General features: G+C 53.1%; 1 protein-coding gene across 3 annotated transcripts in view; it reads left to right on the forward strand.

Annotated features, from left to right (window-relative positions):
• The window catches only part of EEFSEC (eukaryotic elongation factor, selenocysteine-tRNA specific), a 228,066-nt gene that overhangs the window by 184,890 nt on the left and 21,763 nt on the right, over positions 1 to 21,413 (forward strand). For all 3 annotated transcript variants that reach the window (XM_006091305.3, XM_006091304.3, XM_023756145.1), the window contains one exon: positions 9,075 to 9,231. In XM_006091305.3, coding sequence (XP_006091367.1) covers positions 9,075 to 9,231 — 157 coding nt within the window. The remainder of the gene's footprint in view (positions 1 to 9,074; positions 9,232 to 21,413) is intronic.

The following is a 21,413-nucleotide window of genomic DNA, read 5'->3' on the forward strand; positions in this document are numbered from 1 at the left end:
CCCAGGGCCTGCTGGGTGGACCTCCTGAAGGTGTAGGACTTTGGGCAGTTCTCTTCCCCTCAGTTTCCTTACTAGAGGAATGGGGGCTTTGCCTCTATTTTTTGTGGGGTGGTATAAGAAAGGGAGATCAGTCCATGTAAGATGCTGTAACTGGCACAGGGTAGGCTTTTGTGGAGCAGAGGCATCCTCATTGCTGTTTACTCAGACTTGCCTCATGGCATACATGCCTGGGTCCCCAGCTGGGATGGTGGCAAGAAGCTGGTACCCCCTGCCCCTGTGCTGGGATTGGGCCAGGCATGCTGGTCATTCTGGGTCTGGCACCCACTGGCGCCAGGTAGGAAGGCCTTAGGGCTGGGCCAGAGGAGCCTGTGGCATCCACCCAACCAAATGTAAATAGGCAAACACCACCAGGAGCACTGGCTGGCTTTGAAGTAGGAAGCAGTGCTGCCTCCGGCTCCTGGCTTGCCCCCTGCATAGCTGATGGTTGTTAAACGTGCCTGGCTGGGGTTCGGGCCAGTCTGTGACTACCGCTGCTAAGCAGGGACTATACTTCCTGACCAGGGGCCATCTGGCAGGCTTGGCGGCCCAGGTGGGCAACTTCAGAACCCCATCCCCTGGAGGAAGCAGCACTTGGCCTGCGTGGCTGTCCCTTGTTCCCCCTGTCCCTGTCAGCAGATTGAAGGCTGTGTCAGCCCCCAGGCCACTGGAAAAGACAGGTGCCCCTGAAGCAGAGGCCTGGAAGGCGCCCTCCTTAAGGATAAGATCAGATGCCTGTCCTAGTGTTCTGGCCCCCGGCCCAAATCCTCAGCCTCTCTTACAGATATCGGCATCGATAGCTGAGAGTCTTGCTTGGCTGCTGAAGGGCCTGTTAGCCTGCCTTGAAAATTGCTTTTTTGTTTGCATACAGACACAGAGTTGAGGTAGATTGACATGGTAGAAAGAGCTGGTTCTAGAGACCAATGCACTGAGCGCCTAGGCGCTGGCTTGGCCTGACTCTGGACAAGTCTCCCCCCTCCCCCTACTCCTGCCTCAGAACCTGCTTCTTTTTTAAAAATGTTTTAATTGATTAGAGAGAGAGGGAGAGGGGAAGAGAGAGGATAACATCAATTGGCTGCCTCCCATATGCACCCCAATACCATATGTTTGCCCCGGGCACCGAACCAGCAACCTTTTGGTGCATGGGATGATACTCAACCAATTGAGCCACACCAGCCAGGGCAGAACCTGTTCCTTCTTTAAAGGACCTGTGGTAGGGAGTAGATAAGACCATATATGCAAAGGGCCAAGCATGGAGCCTGGTATACTAGTATAGTTAAGTGCTCAGTAAAATGTCAGTTTCCTTTCTTCTCCATGAAAAAGCAGCTGCCTTTGGGAGCCATTCCTTGGTACCTCCTGATCAGCAACTGACAGGAACTTTACCTGCATGGGTGCCTGGGTGATGGAAAACAGAAAGAAGGAGGGATTCAATGCGGATAAGAGGTTGTAAGGGAGGAGGGAGCTAGCAGTCAGGGCTTGTCACCAATGGGCAGAGCTGGCTAGTCTTGAGAGCTGGTTGTGGGGAGTGTGGGGCAGATTCCTCCCTGGGTGGGTGCCCTCTGTGACGTGCAGATCCTGGCCCACCCTAGGTCTTCCTAGCCTGGGCCTCTGGAACTCAGTTGACAAAATGAGATGAATTGAAGGCTAATTTCCTTGTCTGGGCTAACCCTAAGGGGTTGCAATGCGGCTGGTCCTCACTGACAGCATACTTTCATTCAGAAATCTCATTTCTTCCTCACAACAATCTTGGAGGTGGATATGTTCGCCCTGTTTCATAGGCGAGAACACTGAGGCTCATAGGAGCGACTTGGCTTGCCATGGCCCTGCACTGGGAGGAGGGAAATGCCAGTCTTGGTGAAATATTTCCTATGCTAAACAAGAATGGATGATACAAGAGTGTCATCATTATCCCAGGGACTCTTGGCAAAGTTGTCAATTCTGGTGGCCTTCAAGTGCCCTGGATAATTAACGCCCTATTTGTAGGGAGCCTCTGAGAAGACTTTGATTGGAAAGCAGGGGATTGGGTTCTGAGGGGAGATCTGAGGGCAGGACCTGGCAGGTAGTCTGTGCTGAGTATGTATTAGCATCCTTGCTTTTCTTCAGCAGGTTTGATGTCTCTATATCTTGTGCTTTCTGAGTGTATTAGAAGATCCCCTGACCAAATGGCGCTTCACTTGAGCTTTTCCCATTTTGACATTGTGCCAGTCTTTTCTCTGGGTGGTCATCCTGCTACCAAGTCTTAGGTGTTCTAGTCCACATCAATACCCCTAACCCCAACACCAACTTTTTTCAGAGGAAGAAACTGAGGTTCAGAGAAGTCCCTTGCCCAAGATCGTAGCGCTGGAAGAGGCAGAGGCAGGACTCAAGCCTTCCTAGCTCCTTTTCTCTCTTTAGTCCTCCTCACAGCAGACCTGGCACAGAGCTCCATCTCACAGCCTGCTGACCCTCTTTCCTTGGTGCCACTTCTCCAATTTTAATTAGAATACCGGCTTCAGAACTTGGGCAGTTCCCAAGCCTCATCATGGGAGCCGGGCTCTGAGAGAGACACACACATGTAATGACATAATTACTTGCACAGGCAGCCAAGTCCCCACTCAAAAGCTGGGGACAGTGGGGACTCACCTGGCATGTAAGCGAGGACCTGGCTTCATGTGCAGCCAGTGACTGCTCCAATGACTGCAAGCTAATAAATGAAGCAAATTATTCATGCAAACAGTGAAAGTCCCTTCTTAGAGTTATTGTAACTGTGCTGGCCCCATTTCAGCATTGTTTCCTAGGAGCAAATCCCACCAAGCAAATCCCACATGCATCGCCTTTGGTTTGATGTTACAGTGATTGATTTCAAGATGAAAAACCTCCAATTGTTCTCTGAGGGGTTTTCCTTATTGGATGTGCTGGTGTCTGATCTCTGAGATCTCTCCTTCAGTGTGAAGAGTCTGTGACTTGGAGAGGAATCCAACTATTGCACATGTGCATGCGTATACACATATTCTAGAGATGGATAGGGCTGAGGAAAGCCATTCCCCAGTCTTCTGCCTTTGACACCCAGGACAGATGACGATCCCTGGTCTTCCTGAAGCTCTCCAGAGATGTAGGCCTCACTGCCTGCAGCAGGAGGGGCTGTCGCCTCTCCTCCAACCAGACTTAATTCAATGAGCAGACATTTGATGAGTCCCCTCTTAGCACCCACCCCAACCCCAGTCATTTCTGGAAGGGGTTAGCTCAAAGATGCAGAAATGTGCTTAGGCCAGCTCCTACCTTTCAGGACACACACACACACACACACACACACACACACTTCCAACAGGGCCACCCTGCACAGGCCAGCTGCGGCTGTACTGGGAGACCTATACACAGGCTTCGTCCTGGCTGCTCCCGCCACAGCCTTTGAATAGGGATACTGTGACTGGCAGGGTGCTGTGGAAGAGTGCTGTGTCAGCTAACAAGGTCTGTTCACGTCTGCGGGGCAGTGGCCAGTGGTGCTGGATGCATAGAACCCTACCTACGGCCCTGTGGTCCTGTATGGCACAACTGGGGGAGTCCTGGGGATTGGGCAACAGAGGCTTCATGTGAAGCTGCAGCAACTCTCTTTCCCCACTTTGCAGACTAGAGCTGAGGCCCGTACAAGTTAGGACACAGGCCAGAGTCCTCCAGGCCACCAGACTGGGGCTTTCAGCCCTGGCTCCAATCCACGACGCAAGCGGTAGCTCACCATGGTCTCTAGATCCCCCTCTCTGCTGTGAAACCTTACTAGTAAAATCTGGTTGGATGCAGCACTCCAGGCTGCTCTTAGCTCCTTTCGTCGTTCCTCACACCTGGCCCCATCCTCATACCCTTTGCCTGAGTGTTCTCTTGACTGTAGTGTGCCACATTTTCCCAAGTTCAGAGGCCTGTACTAGAACTGGTTACTTGGAATTCACCAGCACCACAGAGGGGGACAGCTCACCTTCTCTCCAACCTCATTTTGTGGGTGAGGAAACTGGAGGCCTGGGGAATCAGTTGCCTTTCATGCGTTCTGTGTCTGGCCTGCAGCGCTCCACAGCAGTGCGTCTGGGCTGGCATATCTTCCTTTGAAGGTAAAGGGCTTGGGCCCACCACAGTTCTGCTCCTGTGGCCACGCTCCATCCGTCCTCCCTCCCTGTCTCCTTCCCTGTAGATAGCCTATGGGGGCTGGGTCCCTGCACTTGGGGATCAGCTCCTCCAGGAACTTGGGGTTTCAGGAGTTGGGACTGGGGAGATGGGGCAGCCGTGCCTGGGCCAGACTTGCAGGCCATCTTGGGTTCAACAGTTACGGCCTGATTCCAGGGAGTCCAAGGGATGGAAAATGCCATTGCTGGGCTCCTTCACTGCTGCCAAACCTCTGCCTCCTCTTGGCTCTTGTTCCCCTGGGACACCACAAGGCAGGAAAAGCTGGATATGTGACTTTGGGCAAATCCTTTCACCTTGCTGAGTCCCTGCAGGGCTTTTCTAAAGATTAATTAATGGTGTGGAGACACCTCTCCAAGAGCATGGCTGAGGACGACTGGTGGCTTCCACCTGCTGCAGGCCACGTGGGAGGGTGGGACAAGGGCTGGGAGTCTGCAAGAGGAGGGGTTTGCGGCTGGCTCCTAGAAGGATCCACTCTTCTAGGATGCTATAACATGACAGTGTGACTCTCAGTGGACAGGGTATCCCAGAGTTCCTGAGACCAGGTTCCTGGTGGCGTGCTGAAGGCCAGCTTCCCCCCCCTCACCACCCGACTTACAAATGGAAGCAAAGACACAGTGGGTAACGAGAGCACCCAGTCAGCGCTGTTGTGTCAGCGCTATTGTATCTTCTGGCTACATCATAATAAAGCAAGCAAGCAGGAGCTCCCTTTGAACCTGAAATCCTTTCTAAACTGCCACTCTACCACCAGTGAGACCATGAGGCCAGCCGCAAGAGGAGCCCCTCAGGCCTCCTCAGAGGGTCAGAAGAAGCCTATTCACTCCCAACCTTATCCCGGAGGCTTATAAAAATATTGTGGTAATGTAGGTCAGTGAACTGAATGGCATCGCACACCGGCGGGATTACAGGCCCTGCCCGCCCACCGGCCCACTCTGTCAGATGAGAATGTAAACAAGAAATGCTGAGAGCCCTCGCTTCCTGGCCCTAGACCTGTTTATGTAGCACTTAAACCAGCGTTGGGGGTCTTCACCGTCTGCCATGAAAGCCCTGAAGCTTTTTGAAGTTCCCCAGAAGTTAATAAAATTAGTCTGCCCTCATCGCAAGACCCTGGCTTGGGGAACGAGAGATCCTTTGCCGTCTCTGTGGCATTTAGCTTTTTAAGTTAATATTTTATAAGCAAAAGAAAGAAGGGGGCACCTGCCACTCCAGGGCTTTGGTCACTGGGAGGCCCAGTGCCAAGCCATTTAGAGAGACCAGCACTGGGTATGCAAGACAGCTAGGCCCAGAGCAGGCTGGCTGGCTCACTCTTTGGTGACCATATCCTCCAACCGCATGTCCACTTATGTCATTTACTTTTATCCCCAAAGAGCCAAGAGCCACCTTCTCCCCACCTCCATATCATGTGCTTATTTACTGGGACCTGCCACGGGACAGGGTGAGGGCTGTTTGGACAGAACTCCCAGTCTTTGGTGAGGGAGACTGACAGGCCAGCTGTCAGTGATGAGACAGAACTGCCTGACTCTCGGGACAGGAGGGGCCTGTTGTGGGGAAAGCTGCCCAAGCTGAACTGGGAAGAGCACGGGAGGGTAGGAGGGAGGGAAGTGTGATAAAGGAACATGAGGAAATTTGGGGCGTGATAGATATGTTCAGTAGTTTGATTGTGGTGATGGTTTCATGAGTTTATACGTATATCCTAACTTACCAAATTGGGTACCTTAAATATGTGCATGCTGTTGTATATCAGTTGTCCTCAATGAAGCTGTTAAAAAAACAAGAGCCCACAGACACGAGCGAGTACTGTACACGCCCCAGCAACCATGGTGAGGTGTACATCCTGAACTTACTCCAGCACTGGGTGCACTCAGGGAGCACCCAGTGAGGGGACGCAGCATGAAGGAGCCATGTTTCTGCCTTCATGGCGTTGTGTCCTGGTTGGGAGCAGTGAAGAGTAACAGATAAAACTGTGGCCTATGTCAGGGAGCGCTCTGTGCTCTGAAGACAGAGACGGGCCAAGGGGTTGCAGAGGAACAAGAGGGTGGAGCAAGGGGTAGTGAGCCATGGCTTCCGGGACACTGCAGGCACAAAGTCCTTGACTAGGACCTTTGCTGGGCACTAGGAGCTGGCACAGAGATGGGCACCCTGTCTCTGCCAGTGCACGTCCACAGGCAATGGGACAAAGGGGGGTGTAAACCTTACCTCTCTTAGGGCATGCATGCATCCCTTGAGGCAGGAGCTTGGATTTGTTGTTAACTACATGCCGTGCACGTGGCAGACTCTCAGTGGAAGAAGGGCAGACGGTCCTGTGAATGTGGTGAGGACCTGCTGTCTGAGAGAACACTTGATTGGGTGGCTTGTTTGGTTCCACCAGTGCCTTTAAAAGGCGGTTCTCTGTATAGGGTGGAAGCTCCTCGTGCAAGCACTGTCCTCTTTTGTTTCTCAGCCTCGGTGTCGAAGCAGGTCTTGTGTCTCAGCCATATCTGTCTCAGTATAGTCAAGGCCAGTGGGACCAGGACATCCTGGCAGCACCACCTACCGCTTCTCCAGCTTGGCACGAGTCAGCGTGGTCTTGCTCTGCTTTGCAGGGGCCCTGCAGACTTGGGTTTGCATTTCTGCTGTGCCGCTGCCTTGGGTGGCCGCAGCCCACTCAGGTCTTGTTCTGACTTCAGCTCTGCCTGCTCGGAAGTAGGAATGAAAACCCTTGTAGACAAAGGTGCTCAGGGGGCCCCCTAATGTCTCGGTGAGCAAGGCTAAGGGACTCTGGGTGTGGGGGGGGATGGCTGAGGTGAAGATTGAGGGGCTAAGGGGCTCTAAGAGTTGAGGGACTCTGGGGCACTCCTTTTCTCTTTAGCAGCAGAGGCTGAGCTGGGGACAGGAGACGGCAATGAGCCCTTCGGTCATGGGAAATGGGGAATGGCTAGTCCAGAGCCATTCATTGGTTCTGGATACCTACTGCACCTGGCTGGACTAATGAATGTGAATAGGTGGCCCTCTCATGGGACTGGGGCCCTGGGAGCTGGGAAGTATGGGAAAGCACTTGGGGCTGGTGACATCTGTTCATCTTGACTCTGCTGTCCTGCAGGTCTGAGGAACCATCCGCATTCAGTTCATCCAGCAGCCTTGCTGGACGCCTGCTGTAGTGGGAACAGCATCACCCACAGTCAGGGCAGAGCCGGGAGGAAGGGCAGAGCCCACAGCAGCCCCAGCCTGCAAGGCTTTCTCTGCTGAAGCCAAGTCCAGAAGAATGAGGGGGAGTTCATGTGTGGGAATGAGATTTGTGAATTATAAAGGCTGTGCAAGTGGAAATGATTATTCTTATCATTATTTGTATCCGATTCATCCATCACCCTGGAGAGGAGGAATGCGAGTACCTTTTATCTGGTGCTATGAATCAAATAGAATAGGATATGTTTTTCCAAAAGGTTTTTAGGGTAAATGGGACAGTTTCTCCTTTTCAAAACAATCTATCTGGGGCCTTTGGATGAATCTTGGGCAGAAGTGAGATGTTTCTGAGGCTGAGGACAGCCCAGCCCTCAGGGGTCCCCAGGAGTTCCCTAAGGGAGCCCAGTGGAGGCAGTAGGTCCTGCCACTGGCAACACCTCTGGCACTGCTGCCCGTGCCAGTGCCTGCTCAGACCAGAATGTCCCCAGAAAGAACCCAGGCCCATGCCTGGGGCCTGGACAACAGAAGGAACTCCCCAATTTCTCCTGTGGCCCTTGTGCAGGACCTAGTGCAACCGAGTCCAGGTGGAGCATAGGCCCTGCTCCAAAGAGCAGCAGATCTCAGGAAGAAATTGTGTCAGCCCTGCTGCGGTCATCTGGGGGAGGGGCTGGTCTTTAACATGCATGCATGCACACACTCACATCCCTTCTCTTTACACAGAGGCCCAGCAGCTTTCTGCACAGGCCCCGGAGATGAGCTGGGCAGGACAGGGAGGCCATCTGGTGGGGGTCTCCTGACTATGCCATCTTCCCCAAAGGGGAATCTAAGCTTCGAGAGACCTCAGGAAGGGGAGAGTAACACTTCAGTTTTTCCCTTGGGGAGAAGGTTCAAGATGAATATAGCTTGTGATGAAATCAAGGCTGCACCTAGCTGACTTCCATACACATGTAGGTTCCTCCTCTCAGCCCAGGCCTCCACCAAAAGGCGAAGGGGTGCAAGCTCTACAGCATAGGGCCTGGGAAAATCGGACTTCTGCTGAGATAGGGGCAGGAGGGTGTCACAGAGGAGGGGGCAGTGGAACTGAGGAGTAGATGTAGGCCAGGCCAGAAAGGGGGCTCTGGGCAGAAATGTGTGTGTGCATGTAGCAGGGGGCGGTAGAGAGCAGGTTCTCAGAGATGTCTCATGGGAGTGGGAGCCAGGAAGAGAGTGAGGAGGGTTCAGGCTCAGGGGTGGACATCATCCTCTCAGCCTGCCTATCCAGGAAAGCTTTCATGGGGAGAGTACCACTTGCTATCATTAGACTAGTGCTGGGGACAGGTGGGACATGGTAGCCACACAGAGGCAGGTGTAGGCGGAGCAGCTTTACATTCTCAGCTACCTCTGCCCTAGGAGCTCTGTGACCTTGGACAGATGGCCTCACTCTGCTGTGCCTCAGTTTCCATATCTATAAAGTGGAGAAAGTGCCTCCCTCATGTTGCTGCCCTGGGGCTAAGCGCTAAGCGTATTTGTTCACATGAAGCCTTCACAGCCACCTGGCACACAGCCCTGGCTCTGTAGGTGTCGGTGGTGGTGGGTGGTGATGACGACAAGGGGGCCGGTCATTGTAATGGTTCCAGTGCCTTCCATTATCTGTAAGGTGGATTGATTACCTGGGAGGGTGTGGCAGGCCTTGGCCTTGGCCTTCACCAGCACACACTGATGCTTTCTCTCTCTGGGGTTGGGTGTGGGAACAGGTAATAGATGACTACAGCGTGATCGGCCGCTCCCTATTCAAAAAGGAGACCAACATCCAGCTCTTTGTGGGGCTCAAGGTACACCTGTCCACTGGGGAGCTGGGCATCATTGACAGCTCCTTTGGCCAGAGTGGCAAGTTTAAGATCAACATCCCTGGTGAGTATGGTTATTTCCTCTTGCTCTCGGGGGTGGGCAGGCCATGGAGAAATAGCAGCGACCGTGCCCTGACAGTGCCTGGGCCTGCTGTGCTGCCGTGCAGAGCTCAGTCCACCATGGCCTCTGGTCCCACATTTGTGGCTGGAAAGCCAGTTTGGATCCTGGAGGAGCCTGGTGTGGAGTTAGCATCGGGTTTGAGCCGGGGTCAAGGTCTGAATATGAGTTCTCGCTTCACTGACCATTGGGGTGACCTTGGATATGTCACTCATGCGCTCTGCCCACACCCATTTTCCTGACATCCTACTGTGTACCAGACATAGAGCTGTGGTCACAGGAGGGGACAGGTGTGAACACACTGAGTGAAGGTAGACTGGGGTAAAAAAATAAATCGGGAGGATTGGCGAGTGTGCTGCCTGGACAGGGCAGTCAGGAAAAGCCTCTCTGAAGAGGTCACGGTGGAGTGGAGTCCTGACTGAAGAAAGGAGGGAGCCACACAAATCCCCAGGGAAGAACATACTGCAGACAGGGAGGAGACCAGTGAGAAGGTCCTGAGGGGTGGATGCTAGGCAGGAGTGGCCTGAGCGTGGAGATGTGTGGGTAGCTTTTTTAGTAAAATCTCCAGGTAGGGTGGTACCCTGGCCCCAGCTAGCAAGTAGCACTCCCAGGGCCCTGGCATCTCACCAGGTAAAGCCAGCACTTCCACTCTCCCTAAGGCCTGACTGGAGTCCTGCCTCCGAATCTTCCTGAAGTCCAGAGGCCATGTGCACTTGCCCTCTCCTGAGGGAGGGAGTGGTCAGCAGAGGCCTGCTTCCCTGCACGCTTGGCTGTGCTGTCGGTGCCCTGAGGCCCTGCCAAGGTGGGGCTGAGCCTCATCACCCTAAGGAGAGACTCCCTCAGGGCAGGTGAGGCAACACACGCTTGGGAACCTCCAGCCCTGAGCCAGCTTCAGGCGCCTGCCCTGCCCAATCCAGTGCTCAGCTGCTCGGGTCCTCAGCCAAATTGGGTGCCCAGTGCCCTGCTCCAGGCTCCAGGGAACATGCACAGGGCGTGAGCCAGGCAGTGTCCAGGCCTCAGGCCCAGGCCCTGGGCCAGTACCTGTGGAGCTCTCTGGGAAGGAGGGTGCAGGTGCTGGGAGCAGAGCTGCCTGAGGGAGGGCTGCACCACAGCACTGCCCCTTCCCTAGGCTGCTCGGGCCTCTGCTGGTGCAGACAGAGGGGAGGGCATGTCTGTTTGCTTCTTTGGGGGTGGATGGGATCGTGCTGACCTTCCCCTCAGCTCCCTTTCGTCTAGCCCAAGGCAAACTCCGAGTTGGGGGTATTTCCAGAACAGGCCAGATGCAGGAGGAGGCTTGTTTGGGGGCCCTGGGTGCTGGGTGGGAGTGGAGGGAGGGGAGACATGGTGACGCTGCTTCAGTCAACTGGAGTTCACATTCCTTTGTTAGATCAGTGTTGTCTATTTAATAGGTCTGCTTCCTGTTTGTGGCTTTTAAGCTTTTTATTAAATATAACTGGTCAGATTCCTTCAGCCCATCCACCCCCACTGCCCACCCCCACCTCCTGCTTGTCTTTTCCTGCCGATTCCTCCCATAAAGAATTACTTTTAACCATTTTTAAGTGCCTTAATTGTGAAAGACTCTTCAGGAAACCCAAGCCATCCAGTGCCAGGTGGAGGAGGACAGCATTGCTGGCTGCACGTTGGGAATGCCGGGTGGAGAAGCCTGGGGTTGTGCTGCTGCACAGTTTAAGGCTCCCTGGAGCAGGAAGCAGCTCAAGGGCTGTCTCAGCCCTTGGGTCGTGGATGCAGCTGGTTCAAACGCAGCTTACCAGCCTCCCTGCTGGCTCTGTAGGGTGACCCCGCTGGGGAAGGCAGACTGGAGAGCCCTCTGGGTGTCCTGCCCTCTGCCCCTGACCTCAAGGCCAGATGCTGACAGGGCCAAGCAGGTGTTGACGAGGCCAGGTGCTAGGCAATAGTGAGTGGTGGGGACTGTGGGGACCTGGAGAACTACTTGGATCCAGCCAACTCCTGTTATATGAAATATAGGCCCAGGGATAGAATTTTACCTGATTTAACTTTTATGTAAAATTTCCTGATTAAAAACTAAAGTTGTCTGAACCAAACAAAACATGCCTTTGGCTGGGTTTGGCCTGTAGTGACTTGTGACTCCTGAATTTCAGGAAGGACACTTGGACCTCATATTCAGAAGTGGAAGCTGACATGTAAGATGCAAACAGTGTTTTATGGCACTGTAGATGCAGGCCTAAGAGGCAGGGTCCTGACACTTAGGCCCATTGCTTCCCCAGAAGACACTCTTGGAAATAAGAGTGGCTTAAAGGATGGCTCATTCTGTCACCCAAGGAGCCTTCCCAGAAAGTCTTAGGGGACCTCAAGGTTGAAAAGCCCCACATTTATATAACTGCTCCCTTCAAAGTTGCCTCCGTGAGGCTGGGAGGCCCTGTGAGATGAGTTAGGAGCCCTCTGGGTCACATTGCAGGTGGAGAGAATAGTCGGAGGACTTTGCCAGGTGGAGGTGAGGTTCCTCCAGACCAGCCTGACTCCTGCCGTGTCATCCCATCTCTGCTTCCTGAGTGCTGCTTCGGTGCCAGGTGCTTTATGTCAGAGCTGGTCTTGTTATCTGCATCTCAAGGTGGGGCCTGGGGAGCAGAGGGGAGGCACCTTGCCCAGGGTCTTTCTGGGTGTGCAGCATCTGCCTCCCCAGTTGGCCCTTAGAGAGCCGTCAGGCTTCAGGGGGCTTGGCACCATGGGGCACACACATGGTGGGAGATGCCCCCCTGCTGAGCGGTTGATAAAGCACAGTGGCCTGGGCTTCTGTAGCTCACCTGGCCAGCGCTGTCCTGCTGCTCCCACCCTCCATTCTGTGTCAGTGCCTCAGGCACCAGCTCCCACTATGAGAGGCAGCCTGGATGGTGGGCTGGACAGCAGCCCCTGCCAGCCCTGCACATCCACTGTGCAGGGGAAAGAATTTCTTTGACGACATCCAACCAGAGAAGGGCAGAGTGAGAGGATGAATGGACTTGTCACTATGAATCCCTGCTTATTGACTCTAGGAGTGAAGGCAAACATATGCATGCACTTTCATCTTCTGAAACAGTCTCCTAACCCTAAAATGACCCAGTAGGCTGTTCTGTGTGCCTTGATAGGATGCAGCAAGCTTTTTGAGGAGCCCAGATTCGTGGCAGGGGATCCATCTCACACAAGGTCCTCCAGAACCTGCCAATTTGGAGAGAGTTGTGTGTGGTCTACTTTAGCACTCCGGTGGGGATGGCCCACAGTGCACACACAGCTTACAGCCTTGTCACTGGAAAACGCTAGGCCCCAAGTACCACTGGTGTGATGGGCACCACTGCCTCTCATCGGTGACCACACAAGTCACAGCAAATGAATCTGACCAGGTCACAGAACTGCGGGCAGACACTCACCTTAGAAAAGCCAGAGCAGCAGGGATTGAGACCCACAGCCATTGGCAGCCACAGCTATAGCCTCATCATATCCATGGGCCCCCCCACCCCACTTGCTGAGAGTCCACTTATGTGCCAGGAACTTGTGTGGCACTGCCAGATTCTCAATCAAAACCTGACATGGGTCCTGCTCATTTTCATTTAGGGTCATCAAATTTTGGTGATCTTTAATAATCTTTTAATAATTGCTAATCACAACTTAATGGACTCTAGGCAGATGAGGGAAAGAGAAATCTATAGAATTATACTTGTAGTAAAAACCCAGAAGGAACTTCTGTTTCCTGCTCTTCAGAAGGAGCCAACACTGAGGAGCCATGGCAACAGTCAGAGAAGGGCTCTAGGAAGCTCCCAGAAAGGCTGGCTGTTACTTATACCTCAGCACTTGGAGTAAGTATCCCCATTTCACAGAGGAGGAAACCATGGCTTGGAGGATAAGCAGTGACTTGCCCATGTTCCATACTAGTAAGCATTAGAGCTGGAATTTGAACCCAAAACATCTGCCTGAGACTTCCCTCAGCCTTGGTTTCTCCCGCACAAGGGCAGGTGGTAAGCTCTGTCCCTTGGGCTGTGTATGAGAAGAGGTGCCAAGAGAGCTGCTGGGCAGGCCCTTGAGCAGAAGGTCTGTGAGGTCGCTGTTGATGGGACAGGAGGCTGCCGCGTGGCCCCTGGGAGCGTGGCTGGACATCAGGAGAGCCACCACCTGCTCACCTCTGCAGGGTGTTCTGAGGAGGATCCCTAGGCCTCCTGGCTGCAGCTTCTGCCCCAGGGTCAGGGCTCTAGGGCTCAGTGTACCATCCCGGTCACGGTTTGCCAAGCCAAAAGGGGTGGCTCCCCTGGAATAGGAAATGTTGCCTGCACAATGAATTAATGGAGTTCACTGGAACAGACTGGAATGGACAAATGGATGAACCTAGGCCTGTGGGAGCCAAAAAGCCTGGTGCTTGGTGGGTGTGCTGTGGGCCTCCCCAGAACTTCATCCCACTCAGACAGGCACCAGGGTCATTGGCCTTCCTCAGCACAGCTGTCTCCTGATTACAGTTCTTTAGAACAAGACTCTAGTCCTTTAAAGTTGTGTTTAAAGGGCACCAGTCCATCCAACTTAGCAAACTCCAGGCTCAAGACTGGGAATGCCAAAATGATTCTGACAGTATTCTGCCCCAAGGCACCTCCCTGTGGGAGACGAAGTCACAGACCAGCAATTCGCAGTCAGCACAGTGGGTGTCCATAGGAACACAGGGTCAAGAATGAGGTGGGGACAGTGACCACTTTGAGGAAGAGTCAGGGCAGACTTCCCAGAGGAGGTGCTGTTCAAGCAGGGATTGGAAAGGAAGAGGAGAAGAAGGTGTGTAGAGAAGGCTGGAATTAGAGATGTGATGTTCTCTAGAACAGTGGTCGCCAACTGATGGTCCACGGACCACTGGTGGTCCGTGAGGTCCGAAAGGTTGGTGACCGTTGGTTTAAGGAAACCTTTGGAGCAGCAGTCGCCAACCGGTGGTCCATGGACCACTGGTGGTCCATGAGTCCGAAAGGTTGGCGACCGCTGGTCTAGACACATGTGGCCAGTGGGAAAGGCCATGGGATGGGGAGTGCAGGTCCAGGCCCCTGTTGCCTGCGCTGAGATCCATTTCTTGCACCTGAACCATGGATGTGGAAATTCTCACTTTGCCTTTTCCTGGGGCCCCATTTCTCCCTCTGCTGCCCAAACCATTCTTCAAGCCCAAACCAGACCCCTCCTCTGTGGAGGTGTGCCTGGCACTCCTCTCTGGCCCACAGCGTTGCCAAGGAGGCCTGGGCTGGGAAGGCAGGGAGGGCCTCTGTTTACTCCACTTGTCCCATTCTGCAGGTGAAGAAACTGAGGCCCTTTGCTCATGGCTGCCCAACTAGTAATTACCCAGAGTCTCTTTCTGCCTCTTCATCCCCAGGAGCACCGCACAGTGGCCACCAGAAGTGAGGGGCACTGAGGTGCTGCCAGGTGGTTCTTCTGTCAGAGCCCTTCCAGCCCTTTTACGGTTCTCAGGTTCAGGCAGACCACTTCACAGCCCTTGCACCAAAACAGGGGGTAGACAGTATCACCTTTGTGTCCCAGACTCACAGGGGCAGCCCGGGCCTCCATGCACCTGGCTTTCATCAGCTGTTTATTGGGCCCTTGATGTGCCAGGGGAAATGGAGTCCGGGCCAGGGAGGGAGGTCCTGGATGCTGGCTGTGCAGAGAGAATCCTGGGCACTGCATTAGCCTCAGCGCTCAGCAGGGCAGCACCACCCCTACTGCATCACTGGCTCTCAGTGCCTGGCATTGGTTAGGAGGGTGGGCAGGCTAGGCCAGGACTGCAGGGGGCATTGGCCCAGTTCCTTGGAGGGTCTCCTGGCTCAGCACAGGGACTGGCCTCCAGAGTCAGGTGCCAGGCCCTTCACTGCCACAGGCCATTTCCCACTCCGAGCTGTAGCCCCTCAGTGCTAACATGCGATGAATAATTCTGATTTCCAGAGAGGAAGTTAGGCTGAGATCACATAATCCCTGCCTGCAGTCTCTGACCCAGGACAGGGGCTCCAAAAATGGTGGCTGGGCCATGCATTGTTTTTGCTCACCAGACATCCATCCTCACCTGGGGTAGCATGTGTCCACTGAGGTTTCTCCTGAGGCCTCTCTCCTTGGCTTGTAGATGGCCATCTTCTCCCTGTGTCCTCAGCTGCCCCTCCGTGTGTGTGTGTGTGTGTGTGTGTGTGTGTGTGTGTGTCTTTATCTCCTCTTCTTATAGTGACCACATTTCACCTAATTACCTCTTGAAAGGCTCTGTCTCCAAATACAGCCACATCTGAGGTACAGGAGGTTAGGACTGCAACATGGAATTGAGGGGAGACACAATTCAGCCCCTAGCAGTTGGGAAGACAGGCGGTAAGCAGACCACCTGCCTACAAGATTTGTGTTTTGGCAAACCACATCAAGCTGTGCAGCAATGTGAGGTGCCAGGAGAGTTTATAGCAGAACCCAGGTATTGGTCTTGCACTGGGCGCTGGAGGGCGAGTCGGACACTCAGAGGTGAGGGAGTGTCCCAGGAAGAGGAGGAGTCTGAGCAGAGCTCTGAGGCAGAAAAGATCAGCACCCATCAGGGACAGCCGGGCCCAGGGAGCCCGCAGATCCGGGGGCTTTGGACTGTCAGGGGCTACCACGTGGGGCCTAGTGGGCCAAGGGAAGATGTTTGGCTCTCTAAGTGCAGAGAGAAGCTGTTGGGGGGCCTGTAACAGGCTGCTGTACAAAGATGCCCTGATCTGCCTGCTGTGTGCTGGCACCTGAAAGGGCAAAGACCCCTCCAGGCAGGGGGCTGGCTCGGGCCACCCCGTCCTAATGGGCAGCTACCACTCACTTCCATTGTGGGTGTTTGGGGCAGCAAGATGGTGACAGTGTGATCAGATCTCCAGTTTTTCAAGAGAGACTAGAAAACTGAATTTTTACATGAAATCTTCCAGTTCTCCAATGTGGGCCGCTGTGCCTGGCCTGCTGGTGCCAGGTCCTTGACGTGCCGCCTCCTCCTGTTGCTGCAGCCCTCTTCCTTTTGCTCTGAAGGGCACACCAAGGCTCTGAGGAGCAGATGACTGGTCCAGTGGACCCAGAGGCCCCCGTGGGAAGTGGGTCTCTCTCGTGGGCATCATTCAGCTTCTGGAAAACCCAGCAAAGAGAATTAAGACTCATCTTGGTGCCGTAGTGAGGGCCCGCAGGAGCCCTGAGGTTGTGGTTGTTGTTGTGTTCCCATAAACAGGCCCTGGGCATGTTCCCTCCAGGGTTTGACATAAAACTGATTTTCTTTAAAATGTATTCTCTGCACCCACCCACCCAGTCACAACTGTAGACTCTGTTTGGAGAGGATTCTTGGGCAGCCTGTCCTCAGGATTTCATCGTCATTCTTAGCCGGCTGCAAATTGACTTTTATTGAAAGATGTTGGCAGGGCTGGGGTTGTGCTGCTTGGCATTTTCTGGGAGGTTGAAAGCAGGGTACCTTCAAAGAACAAGAGCTTCAGAGTCAGCCAGACCTGCGGTGGAATCCTGGCTAGAATTTTAACCTTTGTGAGCCTTGGTTTCCTCATCTGTAAGATGAGTTATTTTGAGGGTTTTTCCTTCCAACTTTTTGAAAAACTTCAATGGTACAGAAAAGTTGAAAGAATAGTTCATTGAACCTAGATTTCACATTGTTAATATCTTTATCACATTTGCTTTTTGTGTATGTGCTGAACTATTTAAATGTTAGCTGTGGAACTCACTTACATCTGCATACTTCAGCATGTGCCCTCTAAGGTTTAGGGCATTCTCTTCTATGATCACCATACGATTATCATTTGAGAAATTTAACATCGACATGATATGACCCAAGGTACAGTCCATTTTTATTTCCCCAATTGTCCCTGCATTTGGTTGTCATGTCTCTTAGTTTCATGATGCTGACATCTTTGGACTCTAGGTGGGTTGTTTTCCAGACGTGCTCTTGGGGTCTGTCTGGTGTTTCTTCGTGACTAGGTTCTGGTGTGCATATGTAGAAGGAACCCCACAGAGGCAATCTTGTGTCTTTAGTGCATGACTTGGGATGCATGCTATGTCCATTTGCCCATCGTGGGTCATGTAAGTTTGATCACTGGTTAAGGTGATTGTTAGGGGGGTCAATGAGGAGATGGAGACAGCCTGTGGACCAAAGATAGCTGGTGTGAAGGGAGTGCAGGGAAGCTGTGCCCATGCATGAGGCAGGTGTGCCCACATGTGAGGCCTCTGTGGCCCACTTGGGGGAGGGCACTGTGAGGTTCCTTTGCAACTCATGGTTAAGGCCCTGGTCTGGCAGCAGGGAGGTAGAGCTGGCTCTATGGGCCCCAGTTCAGGGGTGTCCACCCCCTCCCCAAAGCTGCATGGGGCTAAGCCAGGGTCTGGAAGGAAGAGCTACTATTTCCCAAAATCTTCAGAGTCCTCTCTATCCCTTTATCTGTCTCCTTGCCAACCCCCCTCGCCCTTGCTCAAGTCAGACCTGAACACACAGATAATTGGTGCCCGCCCCTCCCCAGGGGGGCACAGTCTGTTGGAGATGACAACAGAAAGTAACCAACACCATGGTAGCACGCTATGGGCCATGTTGACAGGGAGGATGCATGACCACTCCCTTCCAGAGTGGAATAGGGCACAGTAAGGCTTGAGCTGGCTTGAAGGTGAGGGGTTTTCCCAGGTAAAGGAAGGGAAGAAAGGCATTCAGGACAGGCAAAACGGTCTCTAACACAGAGGCTAGAAAGAGGGCGGCATATTTATTGCTTACTATAATATTTATGACATTGTTCTAAATGTTCTTTATGTTACTAACTAACTTAGTTTGGTGTGTTTAAAATGGTGGTTTTGGAACTTTTTTTAAAGCAGTGGAACTTTTTCTTCTAAATAAAGCTTACATGGAATCAACCACAGTTGAGCCCCTAGGGATCCTCCTACTGTTCATCTTCAATTCCAGGCCTCGGGCCTGAGGCCCTGAACCCCCATGCTTGGCATCTGGCCTTTGTCAGGTCAGTTCATCAGCCTCAGCCCTACCGACATTTGGGGCTGGGTCATTCCTTGTGCACTGCGGGTTGGCCTCTGCTCTCTGGGTGCCAGTAACACACCCCCAGACCCCCTTTCCAATTGTGACCACAAAAGACTTCTCTGGACGTTTCCCTGGAAGGCTGAATGGCCGCAGTTGAGAACCACCAGTCTAAGCAGAGGGGCAGGCTGCAGAGCCTGTATGCAGGGAGGGGCCTAGTCAGAAAGCTCTACCTGGCAGCTGATAGGAGGTGGTGAAACTGAGGCCCCGAGGCTGGGGCAGTGGGCGCTGGAGAGCAGGCCTGGGTGGGTGAGGAAGGGCTTCTCAAAGAGCCTCTACGTCAGGCCTCCTCTGGGTGCCACATGGCCAGCAAGGCAGGTCCCAGGGAGGCCTCGGGTTACTCCAGCGCTGCCCTGAGACAGGCGATGCACAGCACTGTGTCTGCTTCATCCCTGAGGCCTCGTGTCCTGGGATGTTCTCCTGGCACTGGGGTGGTGGGAGGACCCCGATATCTGACCCAGCAGCCTTAGGGGTGCGAGAGGCTTTTTGCAGCCTGATGTGTGCTAGGAGCACAGCACCATTACCTGGATTCTTACAAGCTGAGTGAAACGTCTTTGGGAAATATTTCTTTTTGTTTATAAATCTCCTAAGCTTTTACGTTTTTTACCAGTTTGTGATTTTAGGGAAAATTTGTATTTTTCATATAATTTATGCTGCCTAAATAAAGTCATCAGAGCAAACTGAGTATTTGTTTTAATGTTTCAGGCAGTGGTGACACTTTTGTGATTGGCTAAGTACTCTCTCCAGAAAGCCTTGATGTATAACCACTGACCAGCAGTCTTAAATATCTGAAAGAAAGTCCCAGAAACCAGAGCCACCCCACATCCTCTTGTGGAACGATGTTGGCTTGGGCAGTTCTGCCAGCTCTTGTGTCTTAATACCTACTGCCCTGGACTGAAGCTAGTCATGCACCCCCAAACCTCAAGGCCACCAAAGACTTGTGCGAGGAACAAGAACCTCACGTGCATTAGTTTTCCCGCACTAGAGAATTCACCTCATTAACAGAACATGTCACGTGTTCATAGAGCCTTGTCGTTATAGTTATTAACAAGGGGTAGGATGGCTGGCCAAGGAAAATCTCTCCCCAGCCAAATGCTGGAACACAGGAGAGCCTGAAGCAGGAGGGCAAGGTCAAGCACGGACTGCTTCAGCCCTTGCTGCTGGCCAGTGTTCAGCCCTTGCTGCGTGCCAGACTCTCCTCAATGCCGTCCCTAAATTACATTATGTAGTTCTCCCACAGCCCTCAGAGCTGGGAACTGTCCACATGTTACTCGTAAATCACTTGCTCAGGTCTTACCCTCTGCCTGTAGGGCCACACTGCATAGCAGCCCTCCTAGAGAGACTGCGGTTGGGAGGAGACAAGTTATCCACACAGGCACCTAAAATTGTGCCTGGTGCGGTCAGTGCTCACTCAGGGTTTGCTGCTGCTGCTTTAGGTTCTGCTCCATCCACCTTTGAGTCTCCCCTGTGCTTCTTCCCTGTTGGGGTACACTGCAGAAGATGAGGTGAGGCAGTGATCATCACAGCAGTAACACTGGTCACTGCGCCCATAGGAGCCATTCTAGAACCACCCAAGGCAGAGGATTTTGTAACCAGTGCCTCACATGGTCTCCACTGTACAGATGTCTCAGTGAGACCCTGCACAGGTCATGTAGCTCGGCAGTGGAGGGGGATACAGGTTTGGACCCCAGCAGAGTGTAGAAGTCCAGGATACCTGGAGCCAGGCAGGACAGGCTGGTAGAGAGAACCTGGCATTCTGATGGGGAGGTCAGTGCTCACCCAGGGTTTGCTGCTGCTGCTGCTCTAGGTAGGCTCTGGGCTCACTTCACTCTTGCCCTCCCCCTCCCACAGGGCCTTCTCACCAGGCCACAGACCCTGCTGAGTTTAGATGGCACTTGGTGAGCTGTGGGTGGCCATTGTCTTGCTCAGGCAGCTCCTGCCCGTGGCTCACAGGGGGCCTGGCCCTTTGCTGAGTGTGCTGCTGCTGCCTGCTACTGAGTTAGGGACCAGGGCTTCTGTGGCCTGATGTTTGTTTACTTAGGGCTCAACAGTCTGAGTTGCTGCCTGCACAGCCCCAGGGAGTTCTCGTGTAGAGCGGTCTGTCTGACTCCCGGCTGCTCATTCGGCGGCCTATCTGTGGGGTCAGTCACTTCTGGATGGAGGTAGGGAACGAGAAAAACCCATGTGTCACGTGTTTATCTTAACCCACTTCTCACTCATTATAAAAGTTGCATGGTTACATTAGCGAGAAAGCTTACAAATCGGCGGGGGGAGCCACCCACAGGCTCCCCACTTCTGTGACACTACCGTGGACTCCTCCCAGGACTTCTTCAGGTGTCACTTTGTGCGGGCAGAAAGAGCTCGGGGTCAGGAGTCAGAGTTTACCTCTGCCCCATTCCCTAGCAGCTGTGACCCCTGAAGCAGCCACGCTGCCTCTCTGGGCTTCAGTGTGGTCTGTAGGAGGGGACCAGTGCTTGCTCCTCATGAGGTGGCTGAGAGAACAGCAGCTTGGAGCATGTGCGAAGGGCCTGGCTCAAAGCCTGGCGCAGAGAAGACATTTAGTCAGTGGCAGCATTGTTCATGTGAGTCTCTGAGACGTGGCACACTGCACACTCAGCTTATGCTGCGTCTTCTCTTAGAGTCACCTGACTCACACTGGCCCTTCTCTAGGCTCACGCAGCTCACGAAGTCATCTTTGAACTTTCGCATGCCTTTCTCATGCATCAGGCTTTGAATTTGAACCATTCCGTCAGTAGGTACTTCCTCACTCTCAGATGCTCAGGGAGAGCCCACCCCACTGCTTGACAGTAGTAGGGGCTCAATAAATGCACATTGAATAAAGGCAGTAGTAGGGGCTCAATAAATACATAATGACAAAAGTTGGTCAAAACCAGGTGAATTTTTTCAGTGTTTGTGACTCAGTGATCAGTGTTAGAAATAAATGTATGGAAAACAATGATATAGTTAGTGTGTGCCATGTACTATTCTGTATTTTGCATGTACTAATATCATTTCATTTTCACAACAAACCTGACAGAAGATGCCATCATAATTAGAGTTACTGAAATTGCCATTTTACAGTTGAGGAAACAGAAGCACAGAGAGGCAA

This window comes from Myotis lucifugus, unplaced genomic scaffold, assembly GCF_000147115.1.
Source record: "Myotis lucifugus unplaced genomic scaffold, Myoluc2.0 scaffold_90, whole genome shotgun sequence".
NCBI lineage: Eukaryota > Metazoa > Chordata > Mammalia > Chiroptera > Vespertilionidae > Myotis > Myotis lucifugus.